This window comes from Tursiops truncatus, chromosome 3 (assembly GCF_011762595.2).
Source record: "Tursiops truncatus isolate mTurTru1 chromosome 3, mTurTru1.mat.Y, whole genome shotgun sequence".
Taxonomy (NCBI): domain Eukaryota; kingdom Metazoa; phylum Chordata; class Mammalia; order Artiodactyla; family Delphinidae; genus Tursiops; species Tursiops truncatus.
Window position 1 is genome coordinate 35563771 of NC_047036.1, and position 23737 is coordinate 35587507.

At 43.9% G+C, this 23737-nt stretch overlaps 1 protein-coding gene across 1 annotated transcript; it reads left to right on the forward strand.

Moving 5' to 3' along the window:
• The first annotated feature begins 3660 nt into the window (after positions 1-3660).
• On the forward strand, positions 3661-4218 carry ANXA2R (annexin A2 receptor). The gene has a single exon (XM_033852711.1). It carries the CDS (start codon positions 3661-3663, stop codon positions 4216-4218), a length of 558 nt encoding a protein of 185 aa, XP_033708602.1.
• Positions 4219-23737: the final 19519 nt, after the last annotated feature.

Below are 23737 nucleotides of genomic sequence, written 5' to 3' on the forward strand. Positions count from 1 at the left end.
CCAGGTCAGGGCTCATTAACATCAACGAAATGCAAAGTGAAACCATGACATAACTCTGACTACCTTAGTGACCTATATTAAACGTTTTCATTTGATCCAATGTTGGTAAAGTAGTAACTCCACAACACAGCCTTTGGGAATGAATCTGAAAGGGTCTTTGGAAAGGCAATACTGTATGCAGATACACATCAAGCATCTCACTGTGTATTCTTTGGCCCAGAATTCCACTTCTTACAAGCAAGGAATTATACTTTAAAAAACAAATGTGCTTTTCGGTAAGGGATTGGAAAAAAATAAATTATGATATATCTGCAGGAAACCCTCTCCCATTTTAACAACTACTCCCCACTTCCCCATCCATGTCTGCAGCAGTAGGCAAGTTAAGGCTTAACCTTTCTGCTAACTGGCTATTGGTTGATGGTCTAGGTCTTGGCATCTTACCCAAGCCAAGTCAGAAGTCCCTACCAAGGAATGTGCAACTGGGACTTAGAATTTGATCTGAACACGTACTCCAGGTGCCAATTTCCCTCCCAATTTCTTGTTATCTTTCTCAAGTCTACGTGTAAAGGGATTTTCTCATGTCTCTTCCTGGATCATTCACACAGCCATTACATCACAGTCCTCACTGCGGTCCACTCCACTATTCCCAGCTCCTGTATAAGAAAACTTTGCATCACTACTTCTCTCCCCCTGGATGCCAGGACATGGTCACCCTAATAGCAAACTGCTTGCTGTCTGTGCACTGGTACCAAAAAAGGGTTACTCTGTTTCAGGATGTACTTCCTCTACTGCCCATTCTTTAATCCCACCAAGTATCATCACACAAGGTTGAACAGCTGTATCGATTTTTACAGAAGGTTGGAGGTAACTGAAAGAAATTACACATCAAGAAAGAGAAAATTAAACTAAATATTGATTTCCTTTTTAAAGTTATCGTTACTGAAAGTACCCTATGACTCACTATAGAAAATGAACCTCTTTAGAATTCCACTTACAGGGCACAATTACGGTTCAAAATAGAATCAGAATATTTACTGACCTCGCACACCAAAAAGTGCCAACCAGGTTTCCCAGGCTCTCCAGATCACACTGCTCCCTTACATCACGTGGGCCCACAGCTATCACCTACTTGTGTTACTAGGGCTGAAAGACATTAACTGGTTCCTCCTTCAGGAGCCTACATTTTGTTCCACTTCTTTCTCAAAAGCATAAAGATAATCAATATACAGGCAGTCAATAGGCAAGGCATCCTCACCCCCAAACTGGAATCCTAACCCCCAAGAAAAGGAACCCACTTTTTGAACCATATACTTAGGATCCCTGGGAATATTTGCCTCACACTAAGACTGTCCCTGACTCTCTCACCAGAAGGCAATCCCTGCCTACAAATGTCCCTGTTAACTCTTCTCACAGATCCATCTATATTCTTTCATGACACCCTTTTCCCTAACAATAGACCAAAACTTATTTTTGGTATAGGTGGGAAAAGAAATGGACTTATATTATTCTAATGTCCATCTATACATTATTTCACATCCACTTCAATGATTATTTGTGGAATCTATAAAATACTCTTTCTGCCTTCCCTTCTTGAAATCACGTCGTTCCTGTCTTGAGAAAATAGCTACCTGGTAGATATCTTGCTATTTCACGTGCCCAGTATTGAAGGGTTAGTTTGCTTCACGCTGGCTTACAGGGTCAGTGGAACTTTCCCATTCTTGATGCTCAGAAAAGTCATCTATGAATGAAACTTTAAAAAACAGGTAGGACATAGTACTTGACATACCATTTTCTGCAAAAATTGAAAGGGAAAAAATAAGAGAATGGGAACTCTTATAGATTAAAAGAGATATTAAGACATCCCAACTACATGTAACAATGGGTAGACACTGTCTGAAATCAGGTAATCCCCACTTCATTGGTGACTGATATAGACCATCCACAGTCTGACCACATTGCTGGTTCTCACTGTAGTGGCTTCTTGCTATGCATCTATGACACAGGCTAGCTGTCCCTAACCTCTCTGGGGGAAATTACACGGGGGTTCAAACAACTCTCTGGGAAGGTTCTACACCACCAGAGCTAAATAGCTCCATGTCTTCAAAGGAATAGTGTGGTTGTCCCTTCCTTAAACCTGGCCAGCAGAGCTTTCTGTCTTTATTAGATTCTCCCAAGTCAGCGGCAAAAATTCCATGTTGCTCCAATAAACCCCTTCAATTTACCACTGCCTGACTAGAGCTTCCAACCCTCTACTTCTTCTGTTGTCCATACTTTCATCCACTTTATTTCCTTACTTCTCATTTTTATTTCACTTTGATTGTCTTCCTGCTTTTCTCTGTTTCCTTTCCTCATATTTATCCTACCATTGTCTTTTTTCCTCAACTCATGCAAAAAGACTGGCTTTGGTGGGAGTCATCTCAAACATTAGCGTTTTCTTTCCAGGCAGAGAATCAGCTGCCATAGGGAACAAGATTTGGCTGTGTCTTCATGGTCTCTTGACTGCGACTTTGCTCTCCCCTTAAAATTCAGCTCTGCCAAAGCAGGAGCCAGTTCTACAGCTCTGTATGTGCAGAAACCATCACAGCACCTTGCTCATGGCAGGTTGTCAAAACATGCTTGTTAAAAACTTTGAATTAAACTAACTTTGTTACGTTGAAGATAAATGACTGATAGAGGAAATCTGTGCTTGGATGCACTGACATGTTTGCCAACAGAAAGTCTGAAACATCTGAGGAAGGATGTAAAGGGATGAAATTTCACTATAGATCTGACACAGAAGGAAAAAGCAATCCACTCAGATTAAACACACACAAAAGGGCAACATTTTCAGTTTGCTGTTCATTGATGTTATGTTTAATATTCATGATCATATCACTAAGAATGAAACTAATAATAATTGAAAATGAATAACATGTTTTCTGCCAGAGATATCTAATTACTTGACTTTGTTATTCAATTTAATCATTAAAGATACTTTGTAAAATGTTAAAGTTTAGCTATCATCCAGGCAAAAATATGAGGACAAGAGAGGTTAGGTAACTAGCTGAGTCATATAGAAATAATAGAACTTGTACCCAAACAGTCTGCATCTAGGTCCCTGGACCTGACCCCTCCCCTCCTACATGTTGGCTGAAATTCTGAAACTATTTTAACTTATAAATTGACAAACAGAAGACCAGGATGGGAGTCTGACTTCTGTCACTGACCAGCAGTGTGATTTCATGCAAAGATGACCAACTTTTCATTCTGATCATCTGGGTAAAATCTGATGGTACTTTTCAAGCAGAGGGGCCCTGAGAATCAATGAACTTACAGTTACCTAAAAGTGTCAGCCACACAAGATACTTTTCATAAAGGAGTAACCTTCTAAAATAGCTTGTCTTGACAGAGCCCTGTACCTGTTGTTCCTTTAAAAACAAACAACACAAAAACTTTAATTCTCTGAATCTACAAAATCAACTTAAATAACTTTATCAAAGATGATTGGATTTTCCCTTAATCTCCTCAGGTCTTGCCTTCGGAACCAATTTGAAACCTGAGAAAAACGACACCACCCATCCTAATATCCTCTGGTTGGACAGCTAAAAAGTTGGACGGGAAGGTATAAATTCGCAGGGAAGGGATCCCTGAAAACTTCTCCTCCTCTCAGGGGCTGAAGCGATGGAGCCGAACTTCCCCCGCTGCATGCGCGAGGCCTGGGATTCCGCAGAGGAGTCCCAGGAACCAGAGATGCTGCAAATCTTGAGCTTAGCGGACCCTGAGGAATGGCAGCTCCCTTTCTATCCTACGCTGGGCCAGCTCTCTGGGGACGACGAGGACTTCAATGGGGAACAACTTTCTACCGCCTGCGGGCGTCTGCACCCACACTGCCCGAAACACCGACCCCGAGCGCAGAGCACCTGCAGGCTGAGCGCTGGGCCGCCCGCCCCGGACAAGACGCCCACGACCCGCCAGGAGCCACAATCGTCCTCAGGAGGTGGGGCCGCCGCCCACCCGCAAAGCTTCCCTGGGCGGGTCTTGCGGCATCGGGAACCCAACATCTGGAACCCGCGACCTCTGACCGCGGGGACCCTTCCGGAGCATCGCCCTCCTCCTGGCCTGGAGAGACACCACCGGACGTCCCAAGGCTGGTGGCCGCGGACCTACACGCAGTGGCCGGGAAGACCCTGGGCTGCCTCTCCCGCCGCCTTTGGACCCAGGAGCCCTCATCTCCGCTGAGACCCTTCATTGGATGATCCCTTGCGACGGATGTTATTACAATAACACCTCTCCGTTCAGCAATCATGGACGAATTCGTCTTCAGAGACATTTGTGAAGTTTTCTTTCGCTTACTTAATAAATTATACCAAATTCCAACGCCTTTCTCTCTCTTACTTTGGCTTTTGGGGAAGGACCCGACGTAGGGGCGGGGTGGCCGGTGCCACGTCTCACCAGGGACCCTCAGTCCCCTGATTTGCTGGTGGGGGGGAGGCCGGTGGGGTCTCTTGGGCACACCGGGTGGCCAGGGGTCCAGCATAGGCGTTGCCAAACTGGGTCACACGTGCTGGGCTCCGAGACATCCAGCAAAGAGCGGCCAGCAGCCCTGAGAACTCCACTTCGCCCGACGAATGCTCCTGCGCCCTCGCCCTGGCCCTGGCCCTTCCAGTCCATCTGTGGGGCCGTCCAGTCACCTTCACGTTGCTCCACGGCCCCCAGCGCCTGTCGCCGCTCCAAACGCATCTAGAAGCATTGGCCTCGGGTAGCGCAGAGCCTCCGTCTCCCTCAGGCACTCTCCTGGGCGTGTCCCTTCTTCCTGCTCGCCCCAAAGCCGACTTCCAGCCCCCACCTCAGAGTTGACCTACAGCCAGAGCGCTGGGGCCCCGGACAAGAGAAAACTAGGGATTGTCTTTTGCGGCGGGGCGTTTCTGCGGCCAGATTCTCGAGCGGTTAGGCTCGCGTCACTTCCCAACTCCAACTTGGCGACTTCCCAAGGCGCCTGACTTCTCATTACCATTCGGAGTTGAACTAGAGTGTCCACCCAATCCGGGGTTTGAAACGGGGCCTGAGAGAGCAATGGCAGGCGAAGTATAAGTGCTTAATAAATGCTAATACAATTATACTGAGAATTTCTCAACTGCTGTGATTTCTCTGGGGGCAAAATCCTTCACTGGGATTAATCTCACAGGAGTCTGAATGTGGGGACTCCCTGCCTCGGGAGCAGTTTCCTGGAAACCCTTCACCTCATCGCTCTGGTTTCTGGCATCCCACCCAACCTCACCCTTTCTCTCCTTTCCCTGCCAGGATTCCACGGGCCACCTGTGCAGCCTGGATGCTGTGGCTCAACCAGTATGTAACGCTGGCCGGTCCCCGGGGAATGCAAAAATTATCCTTTTCACCCATCTGTTAGACCACAGGGTGATAGTTTACTTTTTTAGACTCAAACGGAATTTTTCTAGTGAAGCCTGAACATGGGAAACATACAGCTCATAACAAGAGGATGCGATGACATGGGTGTGTGTTGTAGACACTGCTATGTCTTTATTAATGTACTTTAATTTCCTACTTTGTCCTTTAATTCTTTTTTTTTTTGTCCTTTAATTCTTAAAGAGTGTATGTGAGAAATGAAATCAGTGAGAATGGAAATAAAGAAATAAATTATTTTAAAATTTCATCTTCACTTTTTCAGTAGTCATTTCAAATCTTCAACTCTTAGACAAATAAATGAAATAGGCCTTGAATTCATGTAAAGACAGAGTTCTCTATAAATTCACTTGTCAGGAGTCACTAGCAGTATTTGGAGTACAGTTCTACAGTTCCTTTAGCGATTCTAAAATCCAAAATTTTACGGAATCTACCCTTTTGTGTGTAAATTTCTGTGCAAAACTCATTTGACAGCAAACTATGGCATAGATTGATGTGAGGCCATAGTGTTCTCTCTCCAAAGTAACACAAGTATTCATAGGAATGACTGATTACTGGGACTGTCCTAGACTATGCGGACAGGTACACTCTACCAGGCAAGCTCTTATTATCACTTTATAACTTCTTGCATTTTAAATTATAGCATACATCTAGACCCTAGTATTTTATTAAATATATTAGAATATCTTTAATATTAAATAGTGTATTTGCAATATGTAAAATTATAAATTTAGGTTGTTTTTGGTTATGAAAATGACAAGCAATGCTGAATGCTATAGAAGTGCCCTTTGCTGGTGGAAAGCTGGAGTTATTGCAGTATATGATCATCTATTTCATTGTTAGAGAAAATTCTTTTCCGGCATAGATGGCTGCTGCCTTTACCTGTAAATATTTCTAGTAATGGGGTTTATGTGTTCCTTTTTTTTTTCATTTTATTTTTCTTTTCTTTTTTTCCTTTTCCTTTTCGTTTATTTTTAACTGTCTTGAACCTGAATGGCACCAGCCACCCCTGCCTGGGCTCCTTGTCCTTCCACAACAGCCAAAGCAGGAACCCATGGGATAAAGAAGGATGTTGGAATTTTTGTAGAATTTATTAAGCAAGCAAAAGGAATTTTCACAAATGTCTATGATAGCAATATTTCTTGCATGATTGCTAATTCATGTAATTCAATATTGGGAATGTGAAACTGCAAGGTATCTACCAGGTAGCTATTTTTTCAAGTCTAGAAATGGAATGATTTCAAGAGGGGAAGGTAGGCAGGGAAAACAAAAGCAAAAATAAACTAGTGGGACTACATCAAACTAAAAACTTCTGCACTGCCATAGAAACTATCATCAAAATGAGAAGGCAACTGGGATTTTCCTGGTGGTCCAGTGGTTAAGAATCTGCCTTTGGGCTTCCCTGGTGGTGTAGTGGTTGAGAGTCCGCCTGCCGATGCAGGGGACACGGGTTCGTGCCCCAGTCTGGGAAGATCCCACATGCCGCGGAGCGGCTGGGCCCATGAGCCATGGCCGCTGAGCCTGCGCATCCGGAGCCTGTGCTACGCAACGGGAGAGGTCACAACAGTGAGAGGCCCGGAAAAAAAAAAGAATCTGCCTTCCAATGCAGGGGACTCGAGTTTGATCCCTGGTCGGGGAACTAAGATCCCACACGCTGCAGCGCAACTAAGCCCCCTGCCCTGCAACTACTGAGCCCGCGTGCTCTGGAGCCCGCCTGCTACAACTAGAGAGAAGGCCGCACACCACAATGAAGAGCCCATGTGCCACAATTAAGACCCGATGCAGCCAAATAAATAAATAATTTTTAAAAAACATGAGAAGGCAACCTACTGAATGAGAGAAGATATTTGCAAATCACATATCCATCAAGGGGTTAATATTCAAAATATATAAAGAACGATACAACTTGACAGCAACAAAACCCCCAAACAACCTGATTTTTCAAATATGCAGAGGACCCAATAGACACATGAAAGATGATCAACATCGCTAACTATTAGGGAAATGCAAAGCAAAACCACAATGAGATATCACTTCATACCTATCAGAATGGCTATTCTCAAAAAGACAAGAAATAACAGGTGTTGGTGAAGATGTGAAGAAAATTGTACCCTCATACAGTGTTGGTGGGAATGTAAATTGGTGCAGCCACTTTGGAAAACAGTATGGAGATTCCTCAAGAAGTTAAGAATAGAACTACCACACAGTTCAGCTATTCCACTTCTGGGTATTCATCTGAAGAATACAAGAACACTAATTTGAAAGGATAGATGCACCTCAACGTTCTCAGCAGTGTTATTTACAACAGTTGAGATATGGAAATGAACTCATAGACACTGAGAACAGATTGGTGGTTACCAGAGGGGATGGGAGCTGTGGGTGGTTGAAATGGATGAAGAGGGTCAAGTGTATGGTGATGGATAGTAACTAAACTTTTGGGGATGATCACTTTGTAATGAACATAGATGTTGAATGATAATGTTGTACACCTGAAACTTATATACCAATTTTACCTCCATAAAAAAAGAAGGAAAGGCAGAAAGGATATTTTGCAGATTTCCCAAATGATCATTGAAATTGATGTGAAATAAATGTAGATGGATTTTTGAATAAAATAAGCTCCATTTCTTTATCCATTCTTCCCACCTAGAGAGACATATCCAAATTTATATAGCTAATGAGTGCCCACATAATCTATTCCATTTGTTTTTTTCAGTAAAGAAAGATAAAAATGATGTACATTTCCTGTAAGATATGGAGAAAATAATGTGACTTCAAAAGAGTCCCCATCTAGTGACAAATCCAGAAAAATAAGCCTCCACACTGCACTGCAGTACCTAATCTAGAGAACTGATGAGGAAAAAAATAAATTTCTCTATGGCAGGACAAACTAAGTCAGAATTGAAACCCACATAACATGTCCCCATTTGGGATGGGGTTTTCCCAGTTTGCAATGTGCCTCTGCATAATACATTAACCAGACCTCCTCAAGGCAGGAGGATGCAATCAACCTTTGAGAAAAATGGTCCCTTCTTCTGACACCAGCACTGTAATTTTTTTGTTTTTGTTTTTTGTTTTTGTGGTACTCAAAACACACATTGACCTAACAACTCACTGTATACATGCACAACTGACCAAAACATCCCTGATGAACTTTATGTATAATGTTAACCTCTCAATATGAGACATAATTATTTGTCTCAAAAATGTATAAAACTGCACATCTAGTTCCTGGCAGGTGGAACAGTCCTCAGAACTTTTGACAGTCTGTCTCCTGGGTTGTAATCCTCAGTCTGACTCAAATAAAATTCTCTTTTTTCTTCTTAGCTTGATTATTAATTGAATTTTCATCAACAGAAGCAAGAGGTAAATAAATTTACATTAGAAACCAGAATGGGAACACTCTTGAGACCAGAAACGTAAAGCACCTCCATAAGTGGACTCTAGGTGTCTAGACGATGCATGCTGAGAGCGGGAACAGGTAACTGACAGGTGATTATTGGGTAACATCAGCAGCGATCCCCACAAGCTGACCGCAGCATTGCTTTGCCAAGTAGTAGAGATACGTCTGCGTATCTCTTTCTGACTTACTTCACTCGGTATGACAGCCTCTAGGTCCATCCACATCACTGCAAATAACTCAGTTTCATTTCTTTTTATGGCAGAGTAATATTCCATTGTATATATGTGCCACATCTTCTTTATCCATTCATCTGTCGATGGACACTTAGGTTGCTTCCATGTCCTGGCTATTGTAAACAGAGCTTAAATGGCGCTTTTTCTAATGCTACTAAGAATGCCAACACATTTGCCCCAAGTCTAGTAGGAAGCTCAAAGGCATGATGTTACACGATGGCTTTAAAGTGAAACTGAGGACTTTTCTTAACCCTAGCAAAGGTTGGTAGCTACGGTGGGGGTGTCCAGACTGCAGGGTTTGATTAAAAGGGATTACCTTGTACCATTTTTGTAGGATGACATTTGTTTTATGGATTTCAGAGGCATTTACAAGAAATGCGCTAAATTAAGTCTCGCTTATGTTCCTGAAATAGGATAGATTTAGTTTTGCTTAGGGGGCTTAAATACTTTCGCTTGGGGGATTTTCAAGCATGGTCTATTTTATTTTAATTTATCATATTTTATTTAAAATTTTTTAAATTTTAATATTTTATATGCAACTTTAGGAATTTTAATTTTTACTATTTTATTTCATTTAAATTTATTTTTTATTTTATAGTGTTATTTTATTTTTTAAATATTTAAAATCTTTACATTTTTTCTGGGTTTATTTGAAGAAAACAGAAACACTGAATAGAAAAGATATATGCACTCCTATGTTCACTGCAGCATTATTCACAACAGCCAAGATATGGAAGCAACCTGAATGCCTATCAATAGTTGAATGGATAAAGAAGATTTGGTATAACTATGCAATGGAATATTACTCAGAAACAAAAAATGAAATCTTGCCCTTTGGGGCAACATGAATGGACCTAGAGGATATTGTGCTAAGTGAAATAAGTGAGACAGAGAAAGACAAATATTGTATGATTTCACTTATATGTGGAATCTAAAAAAACAAAGGAACAAACATAACAAAACAGACTATCTGTACGTCTTCTTTGGAGAAGTGTCTATTTAGATCTTCTGCCCATTTTTTGATTGGGTTATTTGTTTTTTTCTTATTGAACTGCATGAGCTATTTGTATGTTTTGGAGATTAATCCCCTGTCGGTTGCTTCATTTGCAAATATTTTCTCCCATTCTGTGAGTTGTCTTTTCATTTTGTTTATGGTTTCCTTTGCTGTGCAAAAGCTTTTAAGTTTAATTAGATCCCATTAGTTTATTATTGCCTTTATTTTCATTACTCTAGGACAAGGGTCTCCAACCCCTGGGCCACGGATAACCGGTCTGTGGCCTATTAGGAACTAGGCCGCACAGCAGGAGGTGAGCAGCAGGCGAGCAAGCGAAGCTTCATCTGTATTTATAGCCGCTCCCCATCACTCACGTTACTGCCTGAGCTCCTCCTCCTGACAGATCAGCGGAGGCATTAGATTCTCATAGAAGTGGAAACCCTACTGTGAACTGCACATGCAAGGGATCTAGGCTGTGCACCCCTTATGAGAATCTAGTGCCTGATGATCTGAGGTGGAGCTTGAGGCAGTGATGCTAGTGCTGGGGAGCAAATCATCATTAGCAGAGAGATAATAAATAAATCAATTGCTTGCAGACTCATCAAAACCCTATCAGTGAGTGGCAAGTGACAATTAAGGTGCATCTGGCAGCAGGCTTTATAGTGGCAAGTGAGTTGATGTACTTCAGTTGTACAGCTGCATCTGGTGGCAGGCTTTAAGTCAGAATCTGACACTTATTTTAGTCTGCGCACGGCCCACCCATTATTTTATTTGCCACTTCCATCCATGCCTCTTTCCCACACTGCACACTTTTCGCAGTCACAGTTTTGGTAAGCCCACAAGCTAGCCCTAGCCAAGATGAGTAAAAAACAAACATCGCTGGAGAGCTTCTCTGAAAGGGGGGAAAGACCCAATGATGAGACAACAGAAGACTCTAAGACTGCCAACAGAAAGAAAGCTTTAACAGGAGGGCTGCTGATGTGTGTTGTGGACACTGATATGCCTTTATTCTAAAATACTTTCATTTTCTACTTTGGCCTTTGTTTCTTTTGGAAGAAAACCATATTTAAGGATTGTGCACTTGCACAAGCTCAAGGATACCTTGAGAATCTCCTTTATATTGATTCTGTTTTGCTGGAAACCATGACTATTGCAGCCGGTAACCACTGAAGGACCAGATGAAGAAACCATCTACAGAACTAGCCAAAGCCTTAAATCATGTAAGACATAATGATGAACCATGCTGGGTGCATTTGACTTAACTTCTGTAAGAATCAATGTGCTGGAATCTTCTTAAACTTTAAGGATAAGGACTTAGGTAAATTTCTTTCTGCTGAATCTATTCGTTGTTTGATATATAACTGGGATTCTAGTAAACATTTTAGAGTGTCTTTAATATTTAGATAGTGTGTTAGAGCATACATAATCACCATCATAGGCTCTTTCAATTATGAAGCTGAATAGTAATGCTGGATACTGTAGAAGTGCACTTTGCTCAGTGTAATCCTGGAGTCATTGCAATATTTGATCATCCATTTGACTGTTACAGGAGATTCTTTTCTGGAATAGATCAAGGTTGCCATCACCTACAATTCAACCTCTAGCAGTGAGCCCTTTGTGCTAGACTTTTATATGCTTGAGCTTGTGCAAGTGCACAAGTCTGTTAACCAAAAATTCCAAGAACACAGGGGATATATGTATACGTACAGCTGATTCACTTTGTTATAAAGCAGAAACTAACACAACATTGTAAAGCAATTATACTCCAATAAAGATGTTAAAAAAAACTTGTATTTGGGGTTTGTTAGGACTGCAGTAGGGGATGCATAGATTCAAGAAAGCACTTGAATTGTGTTCTGATGAACTACAAAATGGGGGAAGCTTAAAAATAGAGCAAGGTTACATGAATTATTTTTCGATAATTAGGATTGGCCTTGGCAAGAAGTAAGAATGCTTGCTAAGCAGGGTTTGGTTGGTGTTGGAAATCATTACATAGTTGTGAAGGGGAGGAACTTTGAAACTACAAGGTTGGGCTAGCAGCTGCTAGCAGGTATTGTTTTGAAAAGGACTGGTGGTGTCCTTGAATTTGATACAGTTCAGAAAGTTCAGGTTCTCAGTGATGCAGAAAGGTGCCTGAAACCATATCCACAATGCCCACTTGGCTCCATTTTGGAGGCCTGAACCATAGTTACTTCATTTTTATTTTCTAAACGATCATAAATATGTCATCAAGTCCATAATTATAGTATTCTTCCAAAAGAATTAAATTACATGGCTCTATCCAGAGGAACAAAGGTATCCTCACTTATTCCAATCATCTTCTATGACATAAAGTATTAGGATTTAAATATTTACTCCATAGATGTCACGTATTAATATTGCATTTTTCATTTGAAACTCAAGCTCACATAGCTAGCAAGTACGAAGGGCTTTGAATAAAACCCAGATACATAAGCAAAGACATAGTGGTGGATGAGAATGTAAGAATATTTGAGAGGAGGGTTCATAAAACAGTAATTGCATAATGTAACTAGTGGATTTTGTCCCAACATTTATATCAATTAGAAGTTGAATGTAGTTAAAAATTTTGTTCATTTTATTTATAACTAAATTGGCCATTCTTCTCACTTTCACCTACAGTTTTTTGGGAACAGGGTAAAATGAAGTCTATTTAAACATAATCCAAAAAAATAGCTATAAAATATCTGTTGAAAGCATAATGCAATAAAATAACACGAACTTCTTTAAAAATAGAGTAAAATGATGTTCAAACTCACCAAAATTTAAAAACAAAATATTAAACAAACATATAAATTCAAAACATACTTTATTACACCAATGATCATGACATTGTAGGGCAATATACATTTTCTGTAATGCAGTGAAAGTACATTTGGTACAGTAATTTAAAGGGGAATATAAAGATATGAATTAAATTCACAACGAACATATTCTTGACACATAATGTTAACTTTTGGTCACTGTAGTACACAAACAAACAAAATTCCCACAAGTTGAGGATGATCAAATCCAAAACATGGATGTTGGGAAATCTGTAACAATAAGATATTAGAAATTTTAAAAATTGAATCCAAAATGGAATATATGCACTTGAAAAATGCAATGTTATTATGTAGATACAAGATATTAAGTAAAAAAGAGCTAGTTACATAATGGTATGTATATCATGATTCCATTTCTGTTTTTCATTTCTATATAACTAGAAAAATTACAGGTCCACAAAATCATCTCAGAAATTATTTTGGTTGGAATTCAGAATGTGTAAATCATGAAGTGATGATATGTGCTTGCCCTGCAAGACAGTAACCCTGCCTGTGGGGTCAGGACATTACCCAGTAATCACCCATTCCTATTAATATTCATGTTAACTGGATATAGAGTACACTTTAACCTCTTAGATTAAACTCAAAGGGGTATGTCTGCAGAAAGTTTTGGATTTTAGAATTGCTCAAAATAACTGTAGAATTGTACTGCAAATACTACCAGTAGTAATGGCAAACAAGTTAATACAGATAAATCACTCTCACCATGATTCAAGGGATAGTTCATTTATTCTCCCCAAATTAAGTATTTTGAAATACTAACTGGAAATGTTGAGGATTAAATGAAAATTTTATTAAATTCAAGAATGTCATTTATTTCCTGTGCTTTCTGATTTCCTTCCTCATGTATACAAAGGACAGGTAGAAACCCAAAGTATTCTAATAAAGGCCTATCAGTGTCTACAACACACATCAGCAGCCCTCCTGTTAAAGCTGTATGTTCCACAAGCTAGCCCTTACTGGAAAAATTCTTTTAGAGTCTGAAAAAGCAAACTATCACCCCGTGGTCCAACAGATTATAAAAATAATATGCTTGCAATTCCCAGTTAACAGGCCAGGGTTTCTGTAACAGCTGAGCAGCTGAGTCACAGCACCCGCGTCTACAGCGGCGGCACATGGAATCCTGGCAGGGAAACGAGGGGGAGGGTGCGGTTGGGTTGCGGTGCCGGAAACTAGAAAAGCGAGGTGAGAAGATTATAGGGAATAGCTCCCAGGGAAGATAGTACAAATTTTCAGACACCGCCGAGTTCAATCCTCTTGAACTTTGCTGCCCCTGAGAAATCGCAGTAGGAGAACGATTATAAGTAGAACTGTAGTTAACCTTAACCGAGCGTTTATACCGTGCTGGACATGGTTCTAACTCAGTGCTGTGGCGAGACACATTGTCCCAGAACTTATAGTTTAGATTGTGATGCCTGGAATCAATGGTGGAATGCTTTGGTTTGAAACTGTTTGTACTGAAACTGCTTTTATTGCTAACCCCGTGACTTAGCCTCTGGCAAAATTGAGCTTTGCTTGCCAAGCATATTGTGAACAGCAAAGTTCTGAGTTCCAGGTGGCCGACCCGAGAGGTTAAGATTAGCACGAACATCCTGTTTACCCTGCGGTATAAAACAGCACCTGTGTGAAGGCTCGGGGTCTCACCCTTCTTTTGGGAGAGGCCCCGATCGATCGGTTTGTGTTTCTGTGCTTAATAAACGCCTATTACTAATATACTTTTGATCTACACTGGCTCTTGGTGTTCTTCCTTGGTGCTGGTTCCTCTCCGGGGGAGTTCGCAGGTGTGTGCGGGACCGCAACATTTGGGGGCTCGTCCGGGATCGGACAGTGGAGGTTAAAGATCTGAAACAGGGTCCCTCCCTGTCTTTGGAAGCTCCGAAGCGGAGGTTACAGATCTGAAACAGGGTCCCTCCCTTCGACGACCACGCCTGCATCTCCAACGGGTGAGTTATCAGACTTGGGTTGCCGGCAACATTTCTAAGACTCATAGGGACTTGCCGGACGCAGCTATAAGTCCGGAGTCAGGGGAGATCACGGGACGCCGTGATCCCCCGCTGGGGTTTCAACGTCGGGTTCGTTATTCTAACTTCCCGACCTTGAACTGGGACCTTCTTTCGTCAGGTCACTGGTCTTTCTATTTGCTTTCCGCTACTACTGTGTTCGCTTTTATCTTTGTTTGGATTTTGTGGTTCTCTGTTCTAACTTTTCATCCAACAGTAAGCATGGGTCAAGGTAAGAGTAAGACCCCAGCACCCTTGGGACTCGTCCTAAGTCACTTCGGAGACTTTCGGCAGGTCGCCAAGGGCTATGGAAGTCAAGTAAGTCCGGGAAAATTACGTACTTTCTGTGAACTCGAATGGCCTACATTTGGTGTGGGATGGCCATCCGAAGGTACGTTTTTCCCTTCCTACTATTGTAGCCACTGAGACAATTGTGTTTAAGGTTCATGATGAGCAGATTCCATATATCGAGAGTTGGCGAGTTTTGGTGGAGGAGCCACCAACATAGCTAAAACCCTGGCTCCCCCCCCCCAAAACTGCACCAAAAACAAAAATAAGATTTGTTCTGCAAAACTTACTAGAGATAAAAAGGATGATTCAAACGATCCAAAAGGACTTTCAGCCCCACTCATGGAGGCCGAAGAAGAGGAAACCTTTCCTCCTGAAGTTTCCGCACCTCCCCCTCCTTATGTTTCCCCAAATGCAGATTCTAGTTCCACGGAGTCCACTCCGCGGAACCAAACAAAGAGACATCATACTCGCTCTAGGAGACAAATCAAGGAATCAGCCCAAACCATCCTCCCCTTGCATCAGCGGCCTTCCCGACAGGGGGAAGCTCGACCCTTTCTTACATACAGGCCATTTTCTACTACTGATCTTTATCATTGGAAATTGCAAAATCCTCCCTTTTCAGAGAAACCACAGGCCTTGATTTCTCTCCTGGAGACAGTTTTTGTTACAACCCACTTGGGATGATTGTCAACAGCTGTTACAGGTTTTATTTACTACCGAGGAGAGGGAAAAGATTCGGAGGGAAGCCCGAAAACAGGTTTTGGGACCAGATGGGCGACCAACTGAGAATCTAAACCTCATTGAGACTGTCCTCCCGACAACCAGGCCAGACTGGCACCCCAATACAGAGCGGGGGTGGGGGACAGGCCCTTGCCCGTTTTCGCCAGGCTCTGTTGACAGGACTTCGGGCGGCGGCACGGAGGCCAACTAACATGTCTAAGGTCACTGAAGTTACTCAGGGACAAATGGAGTCCCCATCAGCCTTTTTAGAGAGGCTCATGGAAACCTACCGATTATGGACTCCTATCAATCCCGAGGCCCCTGAGAATAGACGGGCTGTTAACTTGGCCTTCGTGGCCCAATCCGCCCCAGATATTAGGAAGAAATTACAAAAACTAGATGGATTTGAAGGGAAAAATTTGTCAGAATTGGTGGAAATAGCTTTAAAATTTTATAACAATCGAGATAACACCGAAATAAGACAATTGAGGCAGGTATCTAAGGTAATGGCGGCAGTCCTAAATGATAGGCCTAACGATAGGAAATGGTCAGGCTTCCAACCCAAAAGAGAGAAAAGGACCCCCGGCCCTCGTGTGCCTTTAAAGAAAGATCAATGTGCTTATTGCAAGAAAGAAGGCCACTGGAAAAATAAATGCCCAGACTTGGTGACCAAGAAAGAACAGTCACCAGCTGCCCCTAAGATTTTGGAAATAGATTCAGACTGAAGGGGTCAGGGCTCTAACCACCCCCCAACCCCGAGCCCTTGATAAACCTTAAAGTGGGGGGAAAATCCAAGACCTTCCTCATAGACACAGGAGCCACCTTTTCGGTTTTACAAACTGACTCTGGACCAAAATTGCCCGGTACCACCCTTGTACAGGGGGCTACTGGAACCCAGCAATGCTCCTGGACTACTAACCGCAAGGTGGACTTAGGCAGACAAACAGTCACCCACTCCTTCCTGGTCATGCCTGACTGCCCATATGAAGGCCTCTTGGGACGAGACTTATTGCAGCTGTTAAAAGCCAGTATCAAGTTTGACAAAGGCGGCTTCAAATTTGCTTTCGGACCAGACAGGATACCCACAATTTTAATTACGGTCCCTTTGCAAGAAGAAGGACTGCTATTGGGGCCGGACTGCCCCCTTATTGCTGAATTAAAACAGGAATTCCCCACAGTATGGGCTGAAAACCATCCCTTTGGGGGAACGGCACATAGAGTGCCTGTGGTCATCGAACTGAAGGCGGGAGCCTGCCCCATTCAGTTACGGCAGTATCCTATGAATGACCGAGCCAGGAGGGGAATTACCCCTCACATCGAACGGCTCTTGAAGGAAGGAATCCTAGACCCCTGCCATTCCCCCATGGAATACCCCCCTTCTCCCTGTGAAGAAACCTGATAGTAATGACTATAGACCTGTTCAAGATTTGCGGGCAGTAAATGACAGGGTGGCTGACATACACCCTACGGTTCCAAATCCATATACGCTTTTAAGCCTACTTCTTCCACAACGCAAAGTGTACTCTGTGCTTGATTTGAAAGATGCCTTTTTTTCCATTCCTGTAAGCTAACCGCTATTTGCATTTGAATGGACAAATGAAAAGGGACAACCAACCCAATTGACTTGGACTCGACTACCCCAAGGATTTAAAAACTCCCCTACCCTTTTTAGTACGGCTTTACGATGTGACTTACAGCCTTTCCACAACCAATTTCCTGAGGTGACTCTTTTGCAATACGTGGATGATTTACTCTTAGCAGGGGAGACATTTAAGAAATGTTTAAAGGGGACAAAAGGACTAATAAAATTGCTACAGGAACTTGGTTATAAAATCTCTACGCGAAAAGCTCAGATTTGCCGAAATCGGGTGACTTATTTGGGGTATATTTTGAAGGACGGACAGAGACGGCTGGGGAAATCACGGACACAGGCCATATTGGCACTCCCTGAGCCTAAGACCAGGAGAGAACTCAGGGAATTCCTGGGCATAGCCGGATGCTGCCGTCTATGGATATTACGCTTTGCCGAATTGGCCAAGCCCTTATATGAAGCATTAAAAGGAACCACTATAGAGATTGGACAGAAAAGCGGGCCGCTGCCTGTAGGAACATCAAAGAGGCTTTGACCTCACCCCCAGCCCTAGCACTCCTAAATCCAAATAAACCATTTGAACTTTTCATCGACGAGCGGTCGGGAGTAGCTAGAGGGGTGCTAACCCAAAGACTAGGTCCCTGGCGCAGACCCATAGCATATCTCTCTAAACAGCTGGATCCGGTGGCCTCCGGCTGGCCACCCTGTGTAAGGCAGATAGCCGCCACTGCCTTGCTGGTGCGAGATACTAATAAACTGACTATGGGACAGAACTTAAACGTCTTTACTCCTCACGCAGTTGAAACTTTGCTGCGTATCCCACTTGAGCGCTGGCTCTCTGATGCTCAAATAGTACAATATCAGGCATTACTCCTGGACCAACCCAGGATAACTCTGGAAATTACATCAACATTGAATCCAGCAACTCTCTTGCCGACCACGGTTCAATCATCAGAAGAAAAAGATTTCCAGCCCCACGAATGCTTATCAGCCCTCCAGACCTACACTACCCTGCGATCTGATTTGACTGACATTCCACTCCAAAATCCTCAATTGACTCTTTTCACTGCCGGTAGCAGCTTAATAGATGCAGGGACGCGCAAAGCTGGAGCAGCTGTCACCACAATTTCAGAAATTCTTTGGCAACAGTCCCTTCCCGTCGGAACTTCAGCCCAACGGGCGGAACTGATTGCACTTACAAAAGTCTTACAACTGGCAAAAGACAAAACCGCTAACATATACACAGACAGCCGATATGCTTTTGCCACAACCCATGTACATGGACAGATATACCAGGAGAGGGGCCTCTTGACTGCAGAAGGTAAGACCATTAAAAATAAACAAGAAATACTGAATCTTTTGGCAGCAATATGGGAACCAAAAAGACTTGCTATAGTACATTGTCCCGGACATCAAAGAGATGAAACCCCAATAGCCAAAGGAAATAGACTCGCTGACCAGGCAGCCCGACAGGCAGCCATGGGAACTCCTACTAAGGTCTTAACTCAAAAGCCCAAGCTTACCAATTTACTTCCAGATCCATCGCTGCCTCGGTTTCCTAAATATTCCCCCAAAGATTTGGACTGGATTACAAAAAAAGCGGGGGGGATTAACGGAGGCAGAAGGGAAGAATTGGATCCAAGATGAATACCAGCGAGTATTCATACCGGAAACTTTGGGGAAAACATTGATTCATCGTCTACATGAAGGGACCCACCGGGGTTCCACCAAATTATATGAATTAATAAAACAACATTTTCGAATAGCAGGACTAAAGGAGAAGATACAACAGATTACAAGATGCGTGACTTGTGCTCAAGTGAACCAAGGAGCCAACATCTCACACCAGGATTTGAAGAGGTACCGGGGAAATGAGGTTGCCCGATTTTGGGAGATGGACTTTACAGAAATTAAGCCGGGAAAATATGGATATAAATATTTACTTACTGCCATAGACACTTTTTCTGGATGGGTGGAAGCCTGGCAGGTAAGACAAGAGACATCCTCAATAGTAGTAAGGAAATTGTTGCAGGAAATTTTACCAAGGTTTGGACTGCCGCTTCAGGTAGGGACAGATAATGGACAAGCGTTTACAGTGCAGGTCACACAGGGAGTTAGTAAGGCCCTGGGGATAAGATGGAAATTACACTGCGCTTATAGGCCCCAGAGCTCAGGACAGATAGAAAGAATGAATAGGACTTTGAAGGAGACATGGACAAAATTAATTACAGAGACTGGCCAAAATTGGGTAGATGTCCTCCCACTGGCCCTCTTGAGGGTCCGATGCACCCCTTATATGAAGGGATTCTCCCCTTTTGAAATTATGTTTGGTGTTCCTCCTCCTCTTCTGCCTAGGATTAGGGAAGAGCTCCATCTGCTGGCAGAGAGGGAAAATTTAATCACTTCTAGCTTTGCAACGGTTTCAAGACTTTATTAAACCTTTGTTAAAAGACGCTTTTACATCACCCCCTGCTGTACCCCATGCCTTACAGCCTGGAGGCTTGGTCTGGGTGAAAAAAACATAACCCCCAGACACTGGAGACCAAGTGGACAGGATCTCACCTCATTGTGCTGACCACCCCGACCGCAGTCAAGGTTGACGGCGTGCGGACTTGGATCCATTACAGCAGGATAAAGAAGGACCACACAGCGGGAGAGCCAGAAGGAGAACCTCCAACATGGAAAGCCCAGGCTCATCCGCAGGATCCATTGAAGCTGCGCATTATTCGCAAGTCTTGTTAATATGGGGACTATTGAAAATTTTGGGGGGAGGACCAAATGGAGGAGGAATCATATTGTTAGCAGAAGGGTACCCTTATGTCTGGGAATTGAGAGATGGAATTACGGGCCTCACTATAACTAAAAATGAAACCTCTTCAACTCGGCCCTGTTTGAGGTTCGATCTTTGTGATATTGCCGGGAACAGTCTTAGAGGTTATGGCCACAAAGGCTATGGAAGATTTGGGAGACAACCCCATGGCTGTGACAGTGCTGAGGTAACCAAAGCCCTTAGAAATACCCAATGGTATGCTTGCCCCAGGGAGGGAAGCCCAGAATGTGCCCTGGAGGAAGAATACTATTGTGGAGCATGGGGCTGTGAAACTTTGGCCCCCTGAGTAACTAATAAGGACCCGTTGATCACCTTATGGCGGGTTCAAAGTACCACCTGCAAAGACCCAAAGGAATGTAACCCTTTGGAGTTGTGTATTAAGGAAGCAAGCTCTGAGGGATGGACAACGGGGCAAACTTGGGGAATAAGATTATATATATATGGTCCAGACCCTGGGGCTTTATTCACACTCTAACGAGTACAAAAGCCCCGAACACTAAATCCCATAGGACCAAACAGAAATCAATACCGACCTCAGGCACCCGTTTTCAATCCAGTCACAGCCCTGAGTTCCCCCAACGAGGAGGCTAAACTGCCTCCTCCTACCCAAAGTACCCTTCTGCAGGAATCACCTCAGGACACCCTCCTTAAACAAGTAGAAGAAGTACATGTCCTCATAAACAGAACTTATCCTTTACTGGCTGAGGACTGCTGGCTTTGTTAAAAACCACAGCCCCCCTATTATGTGGGGCTAGCAATTCGGGCTTCAATGGGACAAAATGAAACTCACATCCGCAACACAATGGATGCAAGAGGGTGCTCTTGGGAAGACCCCCATGTAACTTTGGGAGATGTAAAGGGAAATGGAACATGTGTAATTCGTGAAGGGTTTAACGTGACCCTAACACCCTACCATGATATTTGTAATCATACTATAAGCATTCCCAGTGCGCCGGGTTTTGAATATATATTGCGCTCCCCCCGGGGAACTTGGTTTGCTTGTATGAAAGACATCACCCCTTGTGTAAGCTCTACTAAATTTAGCAGCATCTGTATTTTAGTTCATATTTTACCCCAGATTTATCTATTCCGAGGGACTGAAGGAAGAGCCCACCTGCTAGGGACCCGAAGATCTCATCGTGCGGTACCTATTCTGATTCCCCTGTTGATAGGACTAGGTTTTGCCGGATCCGCGGCTATAGGAACCGCGGGACTCATCACTAGCCACCAAAATTTGAGGAATTTAGAGGTTTTGATAGATGCTGACTTACGACATCTTACTGCATCTATTACAACCCTACAGGATCAGGTGGACTCCTTAGCCGAGATGGTATTACAAAATAGAAGGGGACTAGATTTACTGTTTTTAAAAGAGCGTGGGTTATGTGCAGCTCTAGGAGAAACATGCTGCTTCTATGCTAATAAGTCGGGAGTAGTGCGAGACTCCCTTGCTCTTGTGCGGAAGAATATCGAAGAAAGAGAAAAGAATCGACAGGCCTCTGAGTCTTGGTACCAAAGAATGTATACCTGGTCTCCCTGGATGACTGCTCTTCTCTCAGCTTTAGCAGGACCAGTAATCCTTTTATTCCTGGGACTCTTAGTTGGGCCCTGTATACTTAATGCTTTAGTTAAGTTTGTTAAGCAAAAAATTAGTGAAATAAAAATCTTAGCTTTAAGAAGGACATATGCTCATTTAGATACCGATGAAACAGAATCCAGGATTTGATTGATTTACAAGAAAAGGGGGGAATGTGGCGAGACACATTGTCCCAGAACTTATAGTTTAGATTGTCATGCCTGGAATCAATGGTGGAATGCTTTGGTTTGAAACTGTTTGTACTGAAATTGCTTTTATTGCTAACCGCGTGACTTAGCCTCTGGGAAAACTGAGCTTTGCTTGCCAAGCATATTGTGAACAGCAAAGTTCTGAGTTCCAGGTGGCCGACCCGAGAGGTTAAGATTAGCACGAACATCCTGTTTACCCTGGGGTATAAAACAGCACCTGTGTGAAGGCTCGGGGTCTCACCCTTCTTTTGGAAGAGGCCCCGATCGATCGGTTTGTGTTTCTGTGCTTAATAAACGCCTATTACTAATATACTTTTGATCTACACTGGCTCTTGGTGTTCTTCCTTGGTGCTGGTTCCTCTCCGGGGGAGTTCGCAGGTGTGTGCGGGACCGCAACAGTGCCCCATGTCAGCCCCGCACGCGGCGTATACTCTAGTTGAATTCCCCTTTTCTTCAGCGAGGTAAGGCGCCTGGCGCCTTGGAAAGTCCCCAAGAAACTCTGAGAAACTAGCGGTCAGCGGCCGAGAAACTTCGGGGTTGGAGGAAGGAACGGTGCTGCAGCCTACTGGACACCCACTGGGTGCAAATTCGCGTTGTGTCAGGAAAACGGCGGCCCGTTTCGCTCCTAGCGAAAACGCCAACGGAGCGCCAGACGGGCGCGAATCACGGTGCCGCGACGCTGAACCGGCTGGCCACGAACGGAGCGGTGCTAGGACCGAGAAGGCGACGGCACATAGGACCCAGGCCCACGCGAGGGAGAAGAGTTCCCTTTGGTGCCTTGAGGGTGGCGGCCAAAGTGAAAGCGCCCGCTCGGCGCTGCTGGCGAAAGTGCGGCTGAGAAAACGCGGACTGGGCGGCAGGAGCCGGGCCCCGCGCAGCACCCGCGGCGAGCGGAACTGGGCGCTAGCGCGGCCGAAACCCAGCGGCGCTCCTCCGCTCCCGGGCGCAGGCGGCCCAGGGAGCTGCCGCTGAGCGCAGACAGACTCAGGAACTCGGTAGAAAACTACATGTAAATTAAAATACTACAAATGCATAAGAAATCCTAAAATGAAGATACATGTGAAAACAAAACAACAGAGCAAAACACACCGGAAAAGAATCTTTACAAGCCAATCGTTCAGAGAAACTAGCCCTACGAGAAACAAACAGCAAAACACCGTTGAAAGGGGCAGTCCTAGGATTAGATGATCGCTGTCACTCTCGCTAAATCGGTGTTTGCCACGCTCCAAAGCGCATTCCCGGGCACACTCCGACTAGCATGAGTGAACTGTGCAGCATAGCTAATGCGGAACTCTCTATTTGAAAATGGCTCAAAGCAATTGCGTTGCTGCCAGCCACCCGCTGCGAGGGATGGGGAAGGCCGCGGGGCTGCGACCCTGAGAAAGCTCCGGCTGCACTCTAGTGGAAACTACTTCTAAGAAAACGCCGGCCTAGTGCACTTGCCGGGACCGCGACCGACCAAACACTGACACAGAGCGCCTAAGGGTGCCGGGGCCCAGCAAGGGAGGCACAGCACAGATAGCGGCGTTGTGGCCAAAGTCAAATGTCCGTTTTGGCGCTTTCGAGGGTGCTGCCACCTAGAAACTGCGGACACTGAGAACTGAGCCGTGCTCACACCGAGAAAGATGGGAGTTGCAGGTGATAAGA